Source organism: Desmodus rotundus, chromosome 12 (genome assembly GCF_022682495.2).
Source record: "Desmodus rotundus isolate HL8 chromosome 12, HLdesRot8A.1, whole genome shotgun sequence".
NCBI lineage: Eukaryota > Metazoa > Chordata > Mammalia > Chiroptera > Phyllostomidae > Desmodus > Desmodus rotundus.
The window spans coordinates 7,703,771-7,726,735 of record NC_071398.1 but is presented as its reverse complement, the minus strand read 5'-3'; the positions used below and the strand labels follow the sequence as shown (position 1 = coordinate 7,726,735).

The 22,965-nt window shown below is 47.9% G+C and overlaps 1 protein-coding gene across 1 annotated transcript in view; it reads right to left on the bottom strand.

The window, feature by feature from the left end:
• NUP93 (nucleoporin 93) overlaps positions 1-14,941 on the bottom strand; it is an 85,441-nt gene extending 70,500 nt beyond the window's left edge. The window contains exons 1-2 of the mRNA XM_024551421.3: positions 14,823-14,941; positions 3,099-3,291 (exon numbers count right to left, since the gene is read on the bottom strand). Coding sequence (XP_024407189.1) covers positions 3,099-3,277 — 179 coding nt within the window. The 5' untranslated portion in view covers positions 3,278-3,291; positions 14,823-14,941. The remainder of the gene's footprint in view (positions 1-3,098; positions 3,292-14,822) is intronic.
• Between the last annotated feature and the right edge of the window lie 8,024 nt (positions 14,942-22,965).

The following is a 22,965-nucleotide window of genomic DNA, read 5'->3' as shown; positions in this document are numbered from 1 at the left end:
CAAGACCCAACTGCAGTAAACCAAGCAGCTTCTCCCAAGCAAAAAGCCACAGAGGGGAACCGAACACTCCAGTCCCAAGAACAAACGTAGAACAAAAACTGTTCCACTATCTGTGAGGAGCAGGAAAAACGTCAGGAGGTCTGCGTTCAAGCTCCACCTGTCACTTACTGCCTGAAGATCTGAGACACGTCACCTTTCCAAGCATCACTTCTCCTCTGTTAAATGCGGACAAAACTCCCTGCCTCTCCCTCCTCTCAGGCTTGTGAAGACCACCGGCCAGGAAATGCCTACGACAACCCTCTGAAACCTGAGAAGTGCCCTACGAACGTGAGGGCGTCTCGCTGGCCAAGCTGGATTCGAATGCTGGCTTGGCCACTTGCTATCTGACATCCCTCAATTATAAAAGGGAGATAATTAACACTTATTTCACAGGGTTATTTTAAGAAGTTATTATATAAGGCATGTAAAGTGCTTGGCACAGTGCCTCACAAATAGTAAGTGCTTAAAAAGGTGGCTTAGTAGTATTATCATAAGCAGAGTTATAATTTGCTGTGTAACGTGGGACAAGTAAACATGTGTGCTTTGCACGAACTTGAAACTGAAGTATGAGTCTTCCAACTTTCTTCTGAGAACAGAGTGAAGGAATAAGCAAGTTAATACAACATGGGTTACCCTGGAGTGTGAAATTAGGGAGGAAGAGTGGTTTCTGGCTTTTTCCCTGTACACTTCTAGGTGGTTTGGCTTCTGGGTTTGAGCGGAAAAATCCAAAGAGGCATCTCGGATGGGAGAAGGAGGGCGTCACAGCCACGGACGATACTCTGTGTCTCAACCGTGCAAGGAGCACACGGGTATCCGCTCATTTCCCCATTTACACCCGGAGCTGGCAAACTCATTCTCAGCGGCTGACAGTAACCACCTCGGGCCTTGCGGGCCCCACAGGCTCTGTCTCCACACTCGGCTCCGCAGCTGCAGCGCACCGGCAGCGCGGACGGCACAGGGCACGCGGGCCGAGCTCCCACGCAACCCCGCAGGCTCGTGGGCCACAGCCCGCCAACCCCCGATGAACACCTTCACGCAGGTGACGCATGTCCTTCTTCGTGTGCGAAGGAAATCGAACAAAAATATTAGACACAGAGAAACAAAAAGCTATCATATCTATTCTCTAAAATGAAAAATCCAACAAAGTGTATTTAAACAAATGAATTCAGCACCAAACAATTCACAATCTTAAACCTATAATCTATTTTTAATTAAAATCTTAAGGACAGAATTTTCTTTCAAAATTTACTTCACGTGAGAAAAAAATTCCCTACTCAGTTCTCCCCTCTCTCCTCACCCCGCACGGGCGTATTCACAGCGCACTTCGAGGCTCTGCCTATCAAGATGGAAAAATACAGTCATCAGCCCTGGGGTTTCTTTTTAAGCACCTGCCCCACCCTATACCCATTCCTTCAATATTCCAACTTCCTCCTCCCTCAAATAATGAATTTAAGGTAGAAAAAGATGAGGAAGAATGGAAATTTACAAGAAAGAGAGCATGACTGTTAACTGTTACCAAGAAAACATTTTCCCTTTTTGCTCTTAATAGGCTGTAACGCTGATGCAATTAAATTATAACTATAGCAACTCAGCTGGCATCGCGGTCCTCTGGCTCCAGCAGCATCCTTGCACCCGAGCACGGCGCCTGCACACTCAAGACCGGGGGTGGGGGTGGGGGGCCGCAGGCAACAGGGGCAGCAGTGAGGAGCCTGCGGGGAGGGCGAGGTGGCAGAAGTGTCCAGTGGATGGCTGGGGGGCTGGGTCACTGGGCAGAGAGCCTTTGGCTGCGTGTGCTTGTGAGGCTGCAGAGTTAAAAGCTCTGCCTTTACCAGTACCAACAGAACCAAAACTAACTGGGACTATCTTTAAAAACAAACTTCTGGGGAGGCCTACAGAAATATACTGACTCAGAAGAGCAGCCAAAACATTCAGCTTGCAAGATTAGCTGAAAAAGGATGTAGCCTTTGTACTCACTCTGGGGACATTTATTACGTACCCAAAACAATGTACCCATGTTAACATCAGCCCTTCGGTCCTTCTCAAGTTCAATTCAGAACTGGACCATCACCCACATCTCCCACACAGAATCTCAGTGACTTCCCGGACCAACCAAGATCACGAATAACGGCACCCCCCCCCCCACCTTCCCGTGGCCCTTCCATCGTGGTTGAGGGAGCGTGTGCCCTGGAGCCGGCCTTTCTGGACCTCCATCCTGGCCCACCGCTCACCAGTTGTGTGATCTGGGAATTACCTGCCCTCCTGGAGCCTCAGCCGCTCAGCTGTAATAAGGGGACAGCAATCTTAACAGTCAGCTGAGAGGATGTAGCACAGTTAGTAGTCAGTAAATCACACTCCTATGGAAAGCAGCAAGGTTTTCTCCTGCCTTCCAAAACTGTAGGCTCCATGAGGGCAAGGACCACGTCTAATGAACGGTCGGGGCCCCGGAGCTGGCCCGGGCCTGGCCCAGTTGTGGCATCAAGAGCCCGATCACCGTCGTGCAGCAGCCGCCGGCCGCCGGCCATGCGGCCGTCCGGCCATCCGCACTTTCTGCAGCTGCACTCTCTGGCGCTCACCCACTTTCCCGAGCTGCAATCATTGGCAGGCGCTACGTTGCCAAGGCCTCCAGGAGGCGGCCTATGGAGTCACTGACTATAAGCAGACAATCACTCCTCACTTGGATCGCTTCTCGCCACTGACTGCGCATCAATTTCTCCCAAGTGCTCTTAAAAACTTTGCTCATCGCTGAGTGCTCTCTGGCACAGAGGGTAACACTTATCTGTGTGGCCCACAGTGACTAATATTCGCATGGGAGCCATTACAACCCCACAGTCAGTGATCCCAAGCGGGAACCACTGTCCCGGTTTCTGCAGGACAAAACTCTTCCCCTCCTCCCATCCTGGCCACCTCTGCTTGTGACACGGGCTCAGGGCTTGGTCAGACAGGCTGGAAAACCTGGGAAGGGAGACCAAGCGAGGCTGCTGGCCTGCTTACACAATGCTCTGAGTCCGAATCCAAGACAGGAGAGAAGAAACGGATCCCGCCTCCCCCCCAGTACTCACGCCTTGACATCTGCTGTCTCCTGGGACGTGCGTGTGAGGGTACGGGAACGCAGGCGCTCGCCCGCCTGCTGGATCTCCTGCAGGTTCCGTTCCACATGGGGAAGCTCTGAGATGCCCTCGGTCTCAGCGGCAAGCTGTTCGGCTTGCTGCAGGAGCTCACCAAACCCCTCAGTGTCCATTGGAGGCGCAGGTCCTACAGCGGGGGAGGAAAAAGGGAAAGACAGGCTTCAATCACTACCTGAACCTGTTACAAGCTTAATGAAACCACAGGACTTTTTGTGAACAGACAAGGAGAAGCTCCTCAACAAGTGGACTTTTCCCGAACATAACCTAAGCACAGGCCTGGGAGAGACACTGAGCCAGACTGTGAAGAAATAGATCATTTCTGTGCACGGTGACAGTCCCAACATTGATTTCTGCCACCCGAACAAACGCAAAGATACTGAGCCACAGACCGGGGTTCCTGCCTCCTCCCCCCGACTCGAAGCTGACGAGGCAACGGGAACTGAGGCGGCAATCTCTGGGGGAGCAACCACCCTCCACCTCCCACTTCTCCACCAGTCTTGGTGACAAAACACGGCTGCCTACGGGGAGCCGGGCGATTCGGAGGGCCCTCATCTCAGGGTTCTCCTGAGCAGACGGGAGCAGCAGCTCCAGTCCACAGCGCTCAGTTCCCTGCCTGGAATACTCCCCACGACAAAGCGGCTGAACCAAGACCAGAGGAAGACGGGACTGGTGACTGACCCATGTCATTCTCACCCCTGCTCCTCCACTAACGTAAAGGACAGTCTATTCAGTCTCACGTGCAAGTCTTCACTCACATGTTCCTCAGCTTACAAGGTTACTGAGAGCAGAGGTCTGTGTCTGCTGGTTATGACATTCAGATATTAGACTTAATTGTTAATATACCTACTACTTTTAGAAGTACGGTAGCTACTACTAATTATAGTAATACACGGGGTCCGGCACAAATAATACCCCTTTTTCATTACACAATCATAAGCATGCAGTTCTGTGACATAACAGTATCACACTCGAGCACACCACACGACAATTCAGGCGGAACGATCAAAGTGCTGTCCACGTCGTGCCAGACGTCCACGGAGCCACCAACCACACTCAGTGGCGCCACTTCTGCCCGACCCTGGAAAGAGCAGCTGGCTTCCAGACCACGAACACCAACAGGACAACGTGGTTCTCCACCAACGGACCTAGAGAAGCCCTACGAACAGTGTCACTAGCTAATGCGTGTTATATACTTGTGAACACACACACACACGCTACACTATCCTCAGTGTCGCTGTCTAATGCATGGTATGTACGTGTGAACACACACACACACACTACACTATCCTCAGTGTCGCTGTCTAATGCATGGTATGTACGTGTGAACACACACACACACACACACTACACTATCCTCAGTGTCGCTGTCTAATGCATGGTATGTACGTGTGAACACACACACACACACACACTACACTATCCTCAGTGTCGCTGTCTAATGCATGGTATGTACGTGTGAACACACACACACACGCTACACTATCCTCAGTGTCGCTATCTAATGCATGGTATGTACGTGTGAACACACATACACACGCGACACTATCCTCCTATAAGGCTCTGGACCACGACAGTGTCAACTCCTCCCACCGACAGTGTTAACTCCTCCCACCATTTAAATCAACACAAGATAGACAGTATCACCATCATTATAAAAACATTTTTACACTGCTAAAAAGCTAACAAATTTATTTAAAAAATAACAAAATTCCTTAGATAGCAGCTCTTGTTAATGATACTTCTTTACTTTGTTTTACACCCATGGCCTCCATTGCGCCTTTGAAACCCCGCGGGTCTAGGCCTGTGGTTACAGCACCCACGACATCCACCTCTCAGCGATGAAGCGCTGGTTGGCGTTCAAAGGCCACGGGCACCACTGTGAATCCACAGCAGGAGAGCAAGACCTTGTTCAAGTGCACGTCAAAGAACATTAACTTTAAGGCAAGGCCACCCGGTTAAAACCAAAGTAGCTCAGCTGGAGTACACGTGAAAACACTTTGATGTTCTTTATGATGTGCTGAACTGACTTCGATCTTTAGACAAAAAGTCATGTACACAATAACTCTTTACCTAAAGTTTCCAGTAATCATTGCCTTTTTTTCCTTTTTTTTTTTTAACCCAAGATAATCGGACTCTAACTGGCAACCCCTACCTCTGGGAGAAGGGGATGGCAGAAACAGGAAGGTATTCTCCAGGACAGAAAGAAGAGTGTTTTTAAATAACGCTCCTGACTGATGGAGAAAGTGCTTCTCCTCAGACACCCACAAGGTCAATGCCATTCTACTACCAGAAACATGGTCACTCACCACAAACAGGAAGGAAAAGTAACACGCTGCCTCTTCCCCAGTTCTTCTCACTCTAAGAGAAGACAAATTCAGACACAGGGAGTGCTCGACTTCTCACGTGACCTACCCATACAAAGATTTAGAGTGATGGATTTGAGTATAAATAATAAAGGCAAGTAACAGTCATGATTTACTCTCATAGAGTCCAATAAATAAGACTTCGTGAAGTTATTTAAAGAACTGTTTGACCATGGTAAAAATAAAGCCTGCATCTCCAAACAACACCCTAAATTTAATGCCCCGAGCTGCGCGTTAACCTTTGCCTGCCTACAAAACTTGCTCCTTGGCCTCCTTCGTGTGGAGACAACATTACTCAGCTGCTTCGGCCGAAATCCTTGAAGGCCAACATGACTCACATCCGACAGGCCCTGGAAGCCTTCAGACCCACCTTCAAAATGCACCCAGACCACCTCCGCCCACCACCACCCTTGTGAGTCACTATCACCTCTAACCTGACCTCCGGCTCAGCCCCTCGCCACCCACAGTCTGTTCTCAGGCCAGCACCCAGCGATCCTTTTCAAGCCAGATCACATCCCTCCTCTGCTCGAATCTCTTACACAGAGCGAAGCTCCGCAGAGGAGGCCCACCTCCTCTTACCTCCCAGACTCAACTCCAGCCCTGTGCACCTCTCTGTCCTGGGCTGCAGCCACCCTGGGGCCTCCCTGCTGGCCCCCCGATGGCCAGGCACATTCCCACCCTAGAGTGCCTGTATGCCCTGTCTCCTCTACCTGGATCGTTCCTCTCAGATATGCTCAGGACAGTTCCCCATCTGTTTCAGCTCAGCTGTCACCTAGCCTTTGATGACAACCTAGAACGAAACACTCAAGGGTGCAACCTGCAAGCACCCCTTGCCCTCCCCCATCTCCCTTACTGTCTGTCATCTCTGCTAAACGTACCTGCGCAAGGACTAGGACTTGCCTGCCTGGTTCACTAATGTTCCCCCGGCTCCAAGAACAGTGCTTGGCACACAGTAGGGAATCATTTGTTGAATGAACAGGAGGAGTTCCATTCCTACATTTGTGGGTCTGTTCTTCTCAAAGCTTCCTGCATGCCCCTGCCAAATCAGCACCCACTGGCAAGCAAAGACCAGAGCAGAAACATTCCCTTCCGACTACCAACTGATACTTAACATTTCTGAGGCTGCAGAGCATAAGGCGGTGGCAGTACAAATGGCATGCTTTCAGATCACGCTCGGTCCAGACTGGAGCTTTCCCTCTGTGTGCGACACCCGGAGGAATTTCTGAAGGAAGAGCCTGGCTTTCAGGTGAACGGAACTCCAAACCAAAGAATAACTATACGTATAGAAAGAAATTTGCTATATAACTTCAGAGTCGAAAATAAACTTGTTCCATATCTCTGAGTATGTGTGTATGTATGTGTGTGTGTGTGTATATATATATATATATATATATATATATATATATCTCCGTATTTGAGAAATACTGATCTATCCTGCATTATATATAAATCAACCAATGGAAGTTAAATTACAAAAGTTATTAAAGTTTCCAAATCTATACTTTGATGTAGTCATCAACCCATTTTACTAAAATGTTTTAATCTGTGGATAAAAGTCTTTATCAATTGAAGAACAATTTTATCCCCTCTGCAAAATACATATCAAATTAACCATAAAATATAGGAGTTAAGCCAACCAAATACCAATTTTGACTCAAGATTCTGTAAACTGATCATGAAAATAACCTCACTAGCTCTGACCAACAGAAAGAACTATGAGACTGGGGGTGGGAGGGATGAAGTCCAAGCTTTGTGTTGCAAAAATCTGCCCAGGACACATGCAGAGACAGGACACCAGCTGCACCCATGGGGAGCTCGGGAGGAGGGAGCCAGGAAGGACCTGGAGAACTCGCGGAAGGGGGATGTGGAATCAGCAAAACCATGCTGAATGGCAGAAGGCCGGCGTGGAGGGACCCACAGCACTAGGAGTCCACTCCGTGGGCAGTGACTGTGAGCCTGAAGGGGGAGGCCTCTGGAAACGCCCACAGGGGCTTTGAGGCCATTGCAGGGTACCAGGGCCCTGAGCAACAGTGCTCTCTGGCGCCACCTGGTGGACGTCCTGCAGAGCCTCCACAGACCTGTTCAACCACATGGCAACGGAAAACCTCAAAACGGAGGGCAAATTCACCACTGCTGTCCTGAGGCAGGGCTGGGTCCCCTTGCAGGGCGATGGCAGAAGGGAGACCCGGGGGGGTGCAATTTTCTGTTTTTGTTTTTTAACCTGGGTGCTGCTTAACAGTGTGTTTGTTCAACTTGAGCAAATCCATTGAGCTAGACTCAAAGGGGAGGGTGATGAGGATGGAGCTGGTCACCAGAAAGAGGACCAAGTGATTGGAGGTCTGGAAATCTCTGCCCCACCCACCAGGCTCAGGGAAGGGCAAGAGGGCTGCATATTAAGCTCTACAAAAACTCTTCACCAATGAGATTTGATGAGCTTCTGGGCGGTGCATGCTTCCCATGCCGGAAGGGTGACGCACGCCAGTTCCATGGGGACAGAAGCTCCAGCACTCAGGCCCCTTCCAGGCCCCACATTATGTGCCTCTTTATCTGGCTGTTTGTCTACATCCCTTAGTAAACTGGTAAACACAGGTAAATGTCTCTGAGTTCTGTGTCCTGCTCTAGCAGGCTAATCGGACCTCTGATCTAAAGCCAGTCGGTCGGTCCGAAGCACAGGTAACAGTGTGACCTTGCGACTGGCTTCTGAAGGCGTCGGGGAGCAGTCTTGTGGGACAGAACCCTTAACCCTCGGGACCTGATGCTATCTCCCGTTAGACAGTTAGTCCCGTTAGTCAGCCCTGAGTTAAATTGCAGAGTACCCAGCTGGTGTCCAGGGAATCTGGGCGAGGCTTGCTGCGTGGCAAACCCACACCTTTGGTGTCAGAAGCGAGGCAGGGTGGCAGCAAAGGGGTATGAGAGTGCAGGAGGGTACTGCTCCCTTACAGGAAGACACTCGGCTTCCAGTCAACAAGCCGGGCACCTCTAGAGCATTTTACATCAGTATTCCCACAAAACGGCCCCTCCGGGATTTTGCAGGTGATCTCTCAGTCTCTCAGCGTAGTCGTGCTCATCGAATTGGTAGCTTATTTTGTTCTCCTCTTTAAACTTCTTATCTATTGATTTTAGAGAGGAGGGGGGAGAGAAACATCGAGTTGTTGTCCCGCTTACTCATGTATTCACTGGTTGATTCCTGTGCGTACCCTGATGGAACCTGCGATGGTGGCATGCGGGATGATTGACACTAACCAGCCGAGCCACCTGGCCAGGCTCGTTTCTTTCAAAGCCTCAGCTGCAAGTAGACCGCATCTTCACTCGCCTAGAGCTTTGTGGGTTCCCAAGCTGCGGAACTACTGGGTGCTGTGAAGACCACTGGGTCATCCCAGAAATGGCTGTTACCTCTCTTCCTTACTTAAGCCTATGTTACTTCTAGGATATAGTCCCCAAAATTAGCGCCTTAGGGCCTCAGAGCTGGCAGAAAACAGAGCACAGTATGAAACAGCCTCCCAGCCATCTGTCCTAGACCGTCTACCAAACTCTTTCCCAGCTTCTAGTCTTTGAGGCCGGTCACCTAGGTCAAGCGTCAGCAAACCTTCTCTGCAGAGGGGCGACAGTGAGCATGTTGGGCTTCGTGGGCCAGTCCCTTGCTACCCCTCAAGTCTCCCTGAAAGTGGGCAACATGCAAACGAAGGCGGGTGGCTGCCCGCCAGCAAAACTTTAATCATGGCCACTCAAATGTGAATTTGATGTCATATTCTCATGTCGTGAAATAGTCTCGTTGGAATTTTTTCAATGATTTCTAAAGATGTAAAAACTCTTCTTAGCCTCTCTAGCCCCTGGGTTGTAGTTTGCCAAGAGTATCTGAGCCAGACCTGGCAAGTAATCCCGCTCCGTGCTCGCTGTGGGTCCCGGCAAAGCTCCCATCACTAGGCCTCTGCGGGGGCCACAGAAAGAGGGACCCAGCGACACAAGAGAACTGCCGTCGCTCGTTCCCCTCCTCTCTTGACGCTGTTCATTTGAAGAGTATGTTTGGGAGAAGAAATATGTTTTATAAATGATGAAATCTGCCCAGTACATGTTCTTTTGACCTAACACAGAATGCTAGATGGACCTCACGGTCCTTCTCAAGTACAACGCAACATACTAAACCACGTGAATTTTTCCTCTTCCTTGTCACCCACAATCTAAACACCCCAGTTGTCCAAGAAATACAAAGGACCGAGAAAGAGATGAAAAAATAGAGGCGAGGCCATCTGTTAAAGGAATCTCGAGATTCACCCATCTGCATGAAAAAATGACACCAACTACTCTCCCTGCAGAATTCCAATATATTCAGACAATACTTGTTACCACTCACCGTGAACACTAACTTTATCACATATCCAAATATCATCTAAACCAAATGCACAGTTAGCAGTGCGACGATTTTTTTGGATGTTGTCTGAAAGGGGAATGTCATATACATCGGAGGAAATTAACTCATGCTGTTATTTATGCCTTTTTTCTTCAAAATGCACAACTAACCATGTTATTCCTTTTTTCAGTTATTTTTTTAAAGTTTTAATATGACAACAAAACAAATCCAAAAAGAATATTTTAAGCAGAATGGGTAAATAGGAGAAGACTGACTTTTGAACCCACAAGCCTGGTTTGAGTCCAGAGGGCTCCCTTACTAGCTGAAAGCGGGACCCTTTACCCCTGGGATGAAATCCAAATCTCTCCTCTCAGCCTCATCTATGAAAAGGAGATGATAGTCCCTACCTACTCAAGAGGCTGATGGTACACAAGAAAGTATTTGATAAACTCCACTGATTTATATCACTGTACAAGGCTACATTAGCTTTTTTCCAAAGCTGCCAATTTGGCAACATTCTATCATTTGATTATATCATATATGGTTATTATTGCAAATCCAAATTTCCACAGTGAAGGTGTGATTCAAAAGAAATTTAGCATTTAATTTCAAGTGGAAATCTTGCCCTCAAACTTGACTTCTTCTTTTTTTAAAATTCATTTTACAGAGGGAGAGAGGAAGGGAGGGGACAGGGGGAGACAGAGAGGAATGTTGATGTATTGTTCGACTTATTTACGCATTTACTGGTTGCTTCTTGTATGTGCCCTGACCAGGGACAGAACCCACCACCCTGGTGTTACCAAGATGACACCCCAACAGTTACCCAGCCGTGGCTGCCTCAAACCTTATTAATTAAACCCTAACAGGATGAAGACACAGGAGCAGTGTTCAGTATTCAACACCAAAGATTAACGGGTAGAGCCTCACTCGACATATCAAAGACTGGTTTTGCTCTCTGCTTTTCTTTTGAATATATATAAACTGGTTAGATGACAGATTCATTCCACCCTTTACTGTATCTGTCAGCTGTCAATTACAACCACCAAAAAGAAAGTTATATCTTAACAGACACTATTGTTTCACAGGCTTCTAGGAAGAGAATAATGATTTTTTTAAAATTGTTGCTGGATAATTCCTTATAGTCTTGTAAGACTAAGACAAAAGTAGACCTAATCATTATTCAGAAGGCAGACTTCTGGAGAAAAGAAAGAACTGAAATAAATTACCCTAGACAGAAGAGATTATTAAAGACTGGGTGATTCAGCTCTAGTACTGGCCTGGATGATTCCGTGTCTGCAGGCAGGAATGTGGAAGTATCAGCTTTCCTGATGCATAAAACACCACTTGTATTATTTCATCTTCACTGAGCAAGGAGAAGCAAGCTGGCATCACACGGAAACAGAAAGCGTCCATGTAGGTTATTTCCTGATAAACTCCCAGCTGTCTTGTCCAGCAGAAGCCAGGCCTGGGGTGGAAGAACAATGGACCCTAACCTGGCTTTGCCCCGCATCAGCCCTCTGACTTTGGGGCTGGCCCTTCCCAGTCTCTGGACCCCAGTTTCATCACCAGGGAAGATGAGGAGGCTGGCTCGGATGATTTCTAAGGGACTGCCCACCATGAAGAATCTACAAACATGGGGTACTTTAATTCGGTCTTTAAACTCACTCAAATGTGTCCTCAGAAGGAGCAGCTCCATTTTAGTGGTGATGGAAACTATCTGTATAGAGAACCTTAGGAGTGACACCCACCCCATGTTCCAACTGGCACATGACAGGTCACCAAGTCTGCCTCCAAGAGGTCTTTGCCTCTAGCTTTTCTCTCTAAACCAATGGTTCTCCACTGGGGGCAAGTTTGCCTCCCAGGGGTCATTGCCAATATGGAGAGACATTTTTGGTAGTCACAACTGAGGGAGAAGGGCTTTGTACTCCTGACATCTAGTGAGCAGAGGTCATAGGCGCTGCTGAACATCCCACAATGCACAGCACAGCCTCCACGACAAAGAATTATCCAGCCCCAAATCACAACAGTGCTGAGACTGAGAACCCCCTACTGTAAACCAAGGAAGGCTTCTTGTCCTGAGGACCGTGACACCTGGAAAGACATGCAATGTTTTTTAATATAAGAAAAGCACTGTAGCTTTTACTACAGCCTAACAAAAGTCTGAGACCCTCCTCCCCCGCCCGCAAAAAAACCCCTTAAAACTGCTGTATATACAGTATTACCCCATTTGGGATTGTTATGGTTACATTCATACCCTGGCATACCATACAGCAATAGAAAAGCTCAAACTATAGCTACATGGAAGAACAGGAATAAATTTCAGGCATAATGGTGAGCTAAAGCAGCCAGACACCAAAAAAAGGCCATACTGCATGATTCCATTTGTATGGATTTTAAGAACAGAAAAATACTAATCTGTGGTTCTAGACATCAGAACACTGGTTATTTCCGGGAGGGGATGGGATTGATTGGGAGAGTACAATAGAACTTTCTGGGTGTTATGGACTGAAATGTGTCCTGCAAAATTTCTTATGTTGAGCCCTGGCTGGTGTAGCTCAGTGGACTGAGTGCGGGCCTGCGAACCAAAGAGTTACAGGTTCCATTCCCAGTCAGGGTACATGCCTGGGGTTGCAGGCCAGGTCCCCAGTAGGGGGAGCACAAGGGGCAGCCTTGCATTGATATTTCTCTCCCTCTCCTTCTAGCTCCCTCCCCCCCTCTCTAAAAGTAATAAGTAAAATCTTTTTTTAAAAAGAAACACCAGAGAGCTTGCTTCCTCGCTCCCCCACCCCTGCACCCAGGAACGGGTATGAGCACACAGTGAGTGAGATGCTGACCGTCTCCAAGCCAGGAAGAAAGCCTTCACCAGGCCCGACCACGCTGGCGCCCTGATCTCGGACTTCCAGCCTCCAGAACTGCGGGAACCCAACTTCACTGTTTGAGCCCAACTTCTGTTGTGTATTTTGTTACGGCAGCCCAGCCGACACACCGGGGTATTAGAAATGTTCTACATCGCAGTATGGGTGGTGGTCACGTGAGGGAATAAATATTTAAAAATTGACTGAACTATACACTGATAGTTTGTTCAGATAGTTTTTAGAAGAAATAGCACGAAACACAACATTAGCATATCAAGAAACTTAGCTTATTAGCACTACCTCCCAACAGTAAAGCTAAGAGTTGGGACATTTCTACTTCTCATTTTATACCCTGGCAGTCTGATTTCTCTTCCACGAGCGTACATAACCCTTTCTAATTCTCAGTAACCTGTCAATTTTTAAATCGCTCTAAACTCCCTGCTCTGAAGTGTGTTTCACCCCTGCCCCTGAATGCTTGAAGACAAGGGCTGTCAAATCCACACCCCAGCCTGTTCCTGCAACCCACTCACACTGCAACCCGGAGTTTGCTACCCTCCCTCGCTCTTCCACCTCTGACCCCCAGATTCTCTCTCTCAAGTCCTAACTAACCCGTCTCCTTCGCATCTGTGTGTGAGCTGGGCTTGTTTATTTACACACGTGCTCCACTCTCCAGCCTCAGAAACCAAACAGATGCAGACACACTTTTGCTATCCAGACTATTGCTACCAAAAACTCGGGAATCCAAATACTATACAGCTAGCATGATACCCCTCACTCTCCCAATTTCCTATCCAAACTCTCATTACCTAACAGATTTAGATAGCAAGGGATACTTTCATTTTTTTGGTCCTCACCCGAGGATATGTTTATTGATTTTAGAGAGAGATGAAAGGAGAGAGAAACATCGATGTGAGACAGAAACATTGATCTATTAGCTGTCTCCCCCATGGCTCCCACCAGGGATCGAATTGCAGCCTAAGTATGTGCCCTGACTGGGAACGGAACCTGCAATGCTTTGGTGTAGTGGGGCGTGGGGGCGACAGTCCACCCAACCGAGCCACCCAGCCAGGGCGATACTTGTATTTTTACAGTGTCTTCGGTTACTTTTCTCCCTTTTCCCAGCTTTCTTGTGATATAATTGATAACACATGTTCAGTCTGAGTTCCCTATCAACCACCTCAGCGGAGATAATTAAGGAGGCAGCTGGATGCAGGTCGAGGGGCCCAGGCTGGAGATATAAACATGAGATGTCAGCCTAATATATGGGTATTTTAAAACTGAGCCTCGACGAGATCACCATGAATGAAGAAAAGGTATGGTACCCAAGGACATCCTCTCCCGCCTCCCAGGAGGAATACAAACGGCGATCCTCGCTTGCTGAAAGCCTTTTCGGTTTGGCAAACACACACCTCCTCCTCACACCTGCAGAGGGGCAAACCCAGACCAGTGCCTCGGCCAACGGGCCCTCCAAACTTTGACCAAAGAGCCATCCTTGCGGTCGGCCTCGTAACTGAAAAAGAGACCCCATAACCTTAGGTATTGCCTTTGCAGAAGATGGGGTGCTGTGAGCCCAGAGAAAGTTCGAGCCACCTCCCAGTTCTCATCACTAGCACCTCCCTGGATGGGGAGGAGCATTCCGAGGGATAAGGTAGAGGAGACGACAGGTCGGGAGAGGCTCAGGGGTCGTCACTGTCGCCTCTCGACAGGGTGCATTCCCGAGGGGCAAGCGCGCAGGCAGGGCGTGGTGGAGTGCGGTGGCGGGGAGGCGGCGCGGACCTGGTCAGTGGGCTCACAGGGGTGGGGCGGGGGCGTGGCGCGTCGCGCAACCAGGGGGAGTCGGAATGACAAAACTCGGTCTTCAGAAAGAGGGCAGATAGGAGGCACTCCCCGCACGCAGCCCGACGCTCTACCCGGCGGTTAGACCCGGAGCTGCGTTGCCGGCGTCAGCCAGGCGATCCCGTCTGCAACGAGGCGATCGGGAAGCGTGAGCAGCATGCCTGCCGGCGTGGGGACCCAGCTCCGCCCAGCCTCGGAACCCCAGGGTTCAAGGACGAGCGCCGGGGCCCCAGGACGCTGCCAGAGACAGCCTTACCGAGCAATACAGCCGTCTACACCACCCAGGTCCGGAGGAGAGAACTCGGCCGCTGCTTCTCGCGCCGCTCTCCGGCGCTTCCTGATTGGCCCAGGCCGGCCGCTCCCAGGAGTCCCCGCGCGGCGCGCCGCCAAATGAACTTTATGGACACCCGGGGAGGAAGACATGGACAAGGGCGGGGCTCGGGGCGGGGCCTGCGGCTGAGCTGTCACTCCCCGCACGCCCGCGGCCACCACTCTTGCCCCTCCACGTGGTTAGAGACTGCACTGCTCAGAGAAAGCGATTCCGCAATTATCTCCGTGGATTTCTTACCTTTTATTGAACGCCACCCTTGTGGCAGGCACTAATCTAGGTGTTGGGGGTACAGTGACAACTACGACAGAAAATATCCCTGCCCTAATAAAGTTCGCAGGTTAGTGGGGGAAGCAAAATATGATCAATAGCTGCTAGTTTGTACGGAGGACTAGGACGAAAAAAGCAGGGTGATGGAAGGGAGAATGCCGGTATGGTCAGTGAAGGCCTCTGAGGAGGTGACGTCTGAGCTGAAACACGAATGATAAAGGTCAGCCTTGCAAAAATCTTGGCTTTAGAACATTCCAAGCAGAGGCAACAGAGTGAAGGCTCCACGGGGAAACAAGTTTAGTGTTTAAGGAATAGAAGGAAGAGGCAAATGACTGGCAGCGGGTGAGCAAGGACAGGTGGGGTAAGACTCATGCCTGGCTGGGTTTCTTTGTTCTGGACCAACATCGTGCTCTCACTTTTTGTAATTTTTCCCACCACTGTTCACCCCCCATCCCAATTCTCTCATTCTCCCCTCCCCCACTGAAACATCCAGTCACTTCTGTACAAATCAGTTCAGTTCATACTGGACTCCCCCCCCTCTTGCAATAGTATATTATTGATTAAAATAAGCCCTCACTACTTTATTTAGTGCTTAGCTTTGTTTATCTGAACACTTCACATCAGCATATTGTGGGTTCTTTATAAGTGATTGGTACTGATGGACAATATGCATGAGGATGGCCTTTGTCCTAAAGCTATTAAATGTTTATTTAGATCCTGCTGTGGTCAGACAATATCTGAGCTTGAACTTTTATATATAATAGCATCTTACATCTGAGTAGTGTTTTATAACTTTATGTTCCTTTTTTCCTTTAGATTATTTATTTATTTATTTTTAGAGAGGGGGAAGGAGAGAGGGAGAGAAACATCAATGTGTAGTTGCCTCTCAAGCGCCCCCTACTGGGGTCCGCAACCCAGGCATTTACCCTGACTGGGAATTGAACCAGCAACCCTTTTCAGGCCTGCACTCAATCCACTGACCTATGCCAGCCAGGGCAGTAAAGAAGATTTTAAGGACAAATACTCACAAACCATTGCCAAACGAAAAATCACGACATTTGCTTTTTAAAGCTGAATATTTCCATATCATAAAACCCAGCAATTCCACTCCTAGATTAATACCCAAAAGAAACTCTTTAAAAAAAAAAAAAGATTTCATTTATTTTTAGAAAGAGGGAAAGGGAGAGAGAAAGAGAGGGAAAGAAGCATCAATGTGAGAGAAACATGGATTGGTTGCCTCTCCTACGCGCCCTGACTGGGTACCAAACCTGCAACCTAGGCATGTGCCCTGACTGGGAATCAAACCCGAGACCCTGCGCTTTGCGGAATGATGACCAACCAACTGACCCACGCTGGTCAGGGCCCAAAAGAAACTTACACATGTGCACCAGGAGATATGAGCAAGGATCTTAATAGCAGCACAGTTCACAACAGCAAGACAAAATAAAAAATAAATAAAATGTCCATGAACACAAACTGGATAAATTGCTGGTATTATCACAATGAAATATTACACAGCAGTGAAAAATATGTGAGCTAATAGCCACAAAAATAACACGGATGAATCTTAGAAACAATGTTAAGCGGAAAAAGCAAGTACCAGAAGACTATATAGTATAGTATGAACTCATATTTTCTGATTAAGTTAAAAAGCAAGTAAAACCAAACAATGTATTGTTCATGCATAGATGCATAACTAGAAAATATTGGAATGATAAATAGGGAATTTAAGATTGTAATTGTCTCTAGGGGGTTGAAAGGGGCATGGGAAGGACCACGTGGGAAGATGTAAGGTCTTGGACAGGCATTGATTACATTATTATTTGTTATTACATATATTACAAATAAATTCTATTATATGTGTAAAATAGTACTTTATACAATTAAAAAATGCTCAAGAAGAGGAAAAAGCAGAACAATATAACTGGAATTTCAACAGTGTCAGAACAGCGGTTATTTTGAAGGCAGGCAGGGCTGTTGACAAGGAAGGGAAATGAGAGAATCTTCTGAGGTCTGTTAATGTTCTCTTTCTTAATCTGGAGGCTGGGCGCATGGACGTATTCACTTTTTTAAAATTCCTTGAACTGCACATTTAAGATTTGTGCATGTTACTACACCATATATTATTTATTATACCAACATAAAAATGTAAAGTATTCCCACACTGTGGTATATTAACTATTTTTGGTCCCCAGAACTCATATCGCTTCTCTCCCTCAACTGTTTGCCCTCTGGAACTTGTTGTACTTCTTTAGTCTTCCCTACAGTCCCCAGCACGTGGTCCCTGGAAGGAAAGCGAGTTATAGTTCTTGAGTGACAGACAGAATCCAGTTCCGTGACTGCCCCTCTCTTGAGCTGCAGCTGCCAGAGATGGGTTCTTCGTGGGTGGCAGCAAATTACGTAAAGCCCTGTGTGAACTGTGGCTGAGGGAGCAGCAGTAGTCTTTCAAAATCATTAGAAGCTCAAAAGGGAAGCTTCTTACTTTGCACTCCAGATGGGTTTGATTTCAGCCACACAAAAGGTGACTTGGCGTGGTCAGGGATGGCAAATAGGCTTTATCTAGAATGCAAGCTGCCCATTAGTGAATTGGTCGGCTTTCCCAGCAGTCCTGGGCTAAGGATGCTGAGAGTGAATCCAGGCTCAGCAAATCGGTGGAGGAATGCTGGGATCATTTGGGGTAGCAGTCAGGTTGTTTGAGCTCCGAATCACCTAAATTAGCCTGACCAAGAAGGAAAGTTATCATCTAACCTAATGGGAAGTGTGGCAGTGGGATGTCGGGTGGGTCGATTCAGCAGCTCACAATCCCCAGGGACTCAGGTCTTCTTCCCACCCCTCGGATCTGCTGTCCTCAGTGTGGACACCGTCTTGGGGGAGCAAAGATGGCTCTGCTGGAAGACAGTAGATAGCTGTGACCCTATAACACGGGTCGTAATCTTAGGGTCACTGTCACAGCTCCTGACAGACACGTGACATTTAAAGGTCTCCAACTGGGATCTGTTCAGGAATAGGTTGAATAAGTACATAAAATGCAAGAAGACCCCAGAGATCATTAACTGAGCACCCCCGTATGCTGTACCCCATTTAAACACTACAAGGTTTTTCTCACTTAACCCTCGCAACAACCCTTTGAAAGCGGTGCTATTCACAGCCCCATTTTACAGATGCAAGGAATGAGGCTAGAGGGGGTAAGTGGCTTCCTTAAAACCATATGGTAAGCCCAGTATGGAACAATGATTCAGACGTGATGCCAGACCCCATAGTAATCCCTACACTACCTCTGTCCTTGTAATAGTGATAATAATACCCCCTACACTGTAGAGGGCACTACAATTTAATGGTGACAAGCATGCCAGGGTGTAGAGGCAGTACGGAGTTCCCACACACTGCTAAGGGGAATATGAATTTATACAACCACTTTGGAAAACTAGCAATTTCTTAAAAGTTAAACACACACCTACCCTAGGACCCTGCCATTCTACTCCTAGGTATTTACCCGAGAGAAATAAAAGCATTTCCTCAAATCCCTTGCACAAAAATGTTCATAGTGGCTGTATTCAGAATAACCCAAACCCAGAAACAACTCAGGTGTCCATCAGCAGGAGAAGGAGTCAACTCTGGTCCAGCTGTGCAATGGGTTTCTATTCAGCAATTACAGGAAACGAACTGCTGATCCCTGTTGCAACATAAATGGACCTCAAAAGCCACTATGACCACGGAGAGACATAAAAGAGTACATACCACGTCATTCTATTCATATCAAATTCAAGAACAGGCAAAGCTAATCCAGGGTTGACAGAGGAGAGAACAATTTATACCTTGAAAGTATGGACGGGGAGGAAGACACGGAATTTTTCAGGGTGCCAGCAAGAGCCTATACCTTGATCTTGTGTGGGAATGCGTATGTAAACGTTTATTGAGAGGTACATTTATGACCTGTGCCCTTCACCAGATTAAATTATTCCTCAATAAAAAGATCAATAATCTTCAAATTAAAAAAAAAAGGATTCGCATCTAATACCATCACACTTGAACCGCGCCGTAACCAGGGGTAGGAAGCGCAGGGCTGATTATCGTCACGTAGCCTGTGGGGAGACTGCACCTGGGGAGGATTAAGTGACTTAAGGTGACACAGGAAAGTGGGGCAGACCAGGGCCTGCACACAAGTTTTCTGATGTCAAGACCAGTGGTCTTAGGCCAAAAAGCCTCAGAGGTGAACTCAGGAGGCTTCCTGAACCATACTAAGAGCTACCCAGTGAAGTCCTTAAATGGACTTGACTGCCAGCTTTCCGGCTTGGGACTGGAAGGAACCCCACATTCTCACTGATCAGCAGCAGTTAACTATCAGATGACGTTACGAAGGTGGTGGGCTTGTATAAACATCTGGTTGCTTTATTTGTTATGAAACATACTGACTATTGAGTGAAAAAAAAACCCCATCCTATACATCTCGCCATTGCTGCTGTTTAAAAACAGCTTTGCCGACATCTATCCCCTCTGTTTATGTCAGATGGTGCAATTTGTCACTGATGCTGAATTTGCCAAAAGAAAAGTGAATTTGATTGACAAGGCCCCAGGGTTTCTCTCTCTTCCTTTTCCACGTTCCAGATGTTTAACAATAATAACAAAAAGTTGGAAGGCTTATGTGTGGGTGAAAAGTGTATGGAAGGGAATGGCGGGGGTGGGGGGGAGGGCTGGCGGGACGGGGTTAGGGCTTCAGTCTCTGTAGAAACTTTGCCTCTAAGAGACCCCATCTTCTTGATTGGCTCAAATTACCCTCTGTTTTCAGTGGCAGCCTTTCAATGGAGCCATCTGTTTTGAGGCCCATCTGTCGGGGGCTCAGTTGTGGTTGATTATTAAATGCATTTGCAGCTGGAGATTCAGAAGGGGGAAAAAAACAAACTTCAAATGACAAGTGACAAAAGAAGAGTGTCCCCAAGAGTGAAAGCGGAAAACAGAAACAGACTCTCAGTTATCCCCACTCTTGGAAATCTGAGGACTTGACCCTTCTCTGAAAACCCAGGAGAAAATGATCAGCAAACAAGTCTGGTAACAGACGGGGTGGCTGTGAGGATTCCCACCGTTCATTCTCTGCCCCCCCCCCGACCTTTTCTAAGGTTTTATTTATTTGTTTTGAGAGAGAGACATGGATGCGAGAGAGAAACATCGATCAGCTGCCTCTCCCACACACCTGACCAGGGACTGGACCCGAACCCCAGGCATGTGCCCTGACCAGGAATGAACCAACGACCTTTCACCTTGGGGACGATGCCCAACCAATCCAGCCACAGCAGTCAGGGCTCATTGTCCCTTTTTTGATGACAATACCCCAGAACACCCCAGTTCACGTTGGGGAGATTACCTCTTTCACACTGTGGTTACTCTTGTGGGGATAATAGTAATCTACCATGAAGTGTTGTTCTAAGAATTAAATTAGCTAACACATGTTAAGAGCTTAGAGCAGTCTTGTATACAGTAGGCACTCAGTAAGTGTGAACTGTTCTTATTTCTGGCAAGGCCTGTTGCCACAATACTCTAGAATCAGCACAGGCTTCTCCCACTCACCAGAACAAAGCTGCCAGGTGCTCCCCAGCCCACCCCCAGGCATCACGGGACATTGCAGCGGAGCCTAACTCTCACCAGGCTGGAAGCCCTGAGGGCGGCGGCGTGGCGCGTTACGTCTTATGTCCACCAGGGGGCGCTCGGTCAGCGTTAGTTGGAAAAGATCCTGCAAGACTCACCAGCTGGAGGCTTCTCAGAATGGAGGCTCCAGCCCCCAAATTTTCAACTATGCTGGGAGGCAGAGCCTGAATTTCTCAAATAGAACTGCACCCCCCCCGACATTTGGCCCGAACTGGATTGACAGTGGCACGGCGTAGCGGGGCAGGGCCAGCTTCTGTATGAGGCCCTGTCTCGGTGGTCAGTGTTTCTGTAACATTGCTGGACACGGGAAGTATTTCCTGAAACTGCCTATCTCGCCTTGGCTTATTTCACCAGCTAGCAACATTTAGGGAGGACCTATTGCGATCTATTTTGGCAAAAAGGGGTGTTTGCTCCAAGCCTTCCGAGCATCTTCTTGGCTGAGCATCTATGTGCAGGGCGCTATTCTGGGCTCTGGGATTGGCCCCCAGTGACACGCCCAGTAAGCAGCAGAGACAGGGCTTGCTCCCAGGCCTTCAGAGGCCACATCTGACATGGCCCCAGAACCACCAATGATTAAATGCTTGTTTTTATTAAAGCCATCGTAGGAATCATGATTCGTTTCTCGGCACTTATTCTCCGACGTGGTTGTTCTGAAGTCCAGGGTGATTACTCTTTACCTGCCCCTCACTGTTCTCATTTTGTCCTTGACTGAAGGAACCCTTAAGGTAACAAGCAGAGGAAATGAAATATAGGTCAGATCTCATCTGTGCCTGTAAAACCAAGATGTGAGATCATTTTATGGCTTCCTAAGCTAAGTAAAAATGATTGAACAATTTTTACCATAATTATAAGACATTTTTACAGTAACTGTAAAATGGCTTATAAGTGGTCTCCTTGAAATAATGTCCCTACTTCCAAAGAGAGCGATTTTTAATTTGCAAGTTTGCCTTGCCTGCCTTGTTTCTTATGTACACCCCCTGCCAGGCACTGTCTGCAGGAAGCAAGAATATTTCCATTAGAAAGGTTCCTGCCCTCATGGAGGGTGCATTCTGCTAGGGGGGAACACAAAGTGTCAGATATCAACACAGTGGGTTAGGGAGAGAATGCAGCTGGGAAGGGGGCTGGGGTGAGCTTGCAAGGTGGAGGAGGCAAGTGAAGACTTGAAGGAGATGAGGAAGGGAGCCACTGGCAGCATCTAAGGCACAGGGAATGGAAGGTGCAAAGGCCCTGAGGCAGAACATTTTTCACAGTTCTGAGGAACAGGTCTAGGCAAATGTGGCTGGTGGGAGGGAGGGAGATAGGGGTCTATGAACCAATGTCAGGACTTTGGCTTCTACTCCAAGAGAAATGATGAGCCAGTGGGGGGTTGAATCAGAGGAGTGACATGCTCTACCAGGGTGTGTCTGGGTGCTGCATACAGAATAACCACAGTTCTGGCTGCGCTCATTGAATTCTCTCAAAGCTTCTTGAAACATAGTCAGTATCGCTATTAAATATTATACATATTAATAACAGTTGCAGAACCTGGTTTCTGCCCAAGAGTGGCCTCTGAATAACCATTATATCTGGGCCCAGATGGACAGTAGGTAGCACAAGCCTGGAAACTGAATCTCAGGGATATTCACCATCCTCAAGGTCAGCCAGAGCACCGAGTCACCATAGCAACAGCTCTGACACCACACACCTCCGAGGTGCCCCAGACCTCCTTGCTGTGAACAGTCTCGGGTGGGGGAGGGGGTCCAACCTTGGGCCTGTGACATCACTTTATTTCTAATGTCAGATAAACTTGGAAAACACGGTCTTAGTACAAGACACCTTCGTTTTATGGTACCCTAATGTGGAGTAATTATCCCCGAGTACAGTGAAAAATTCTCAAAAACGTCTTCACCAAATGACTGGAAAGGCACTTGGTCGTAAGTTACAAACACAGTCCAAACAGGACCTTTAGTCATAGAAAAGGTAGGAAAGGCAAGGGCAAAGCTGGCGCCCTAAACATTCATACCAAGGCCCTAGGAAAACTGGCAGAACATCGCGTACACCAGCACACTGCAAACTACTTTCCCGAGGGCCCCTCTGTATACCTCACACTGCCGTAGCCGTGAGCTGAGAACTGCTTTCTAGCATCCGAGGACAGCAAGTCTGGTTGTCTTAACCTTTTGAT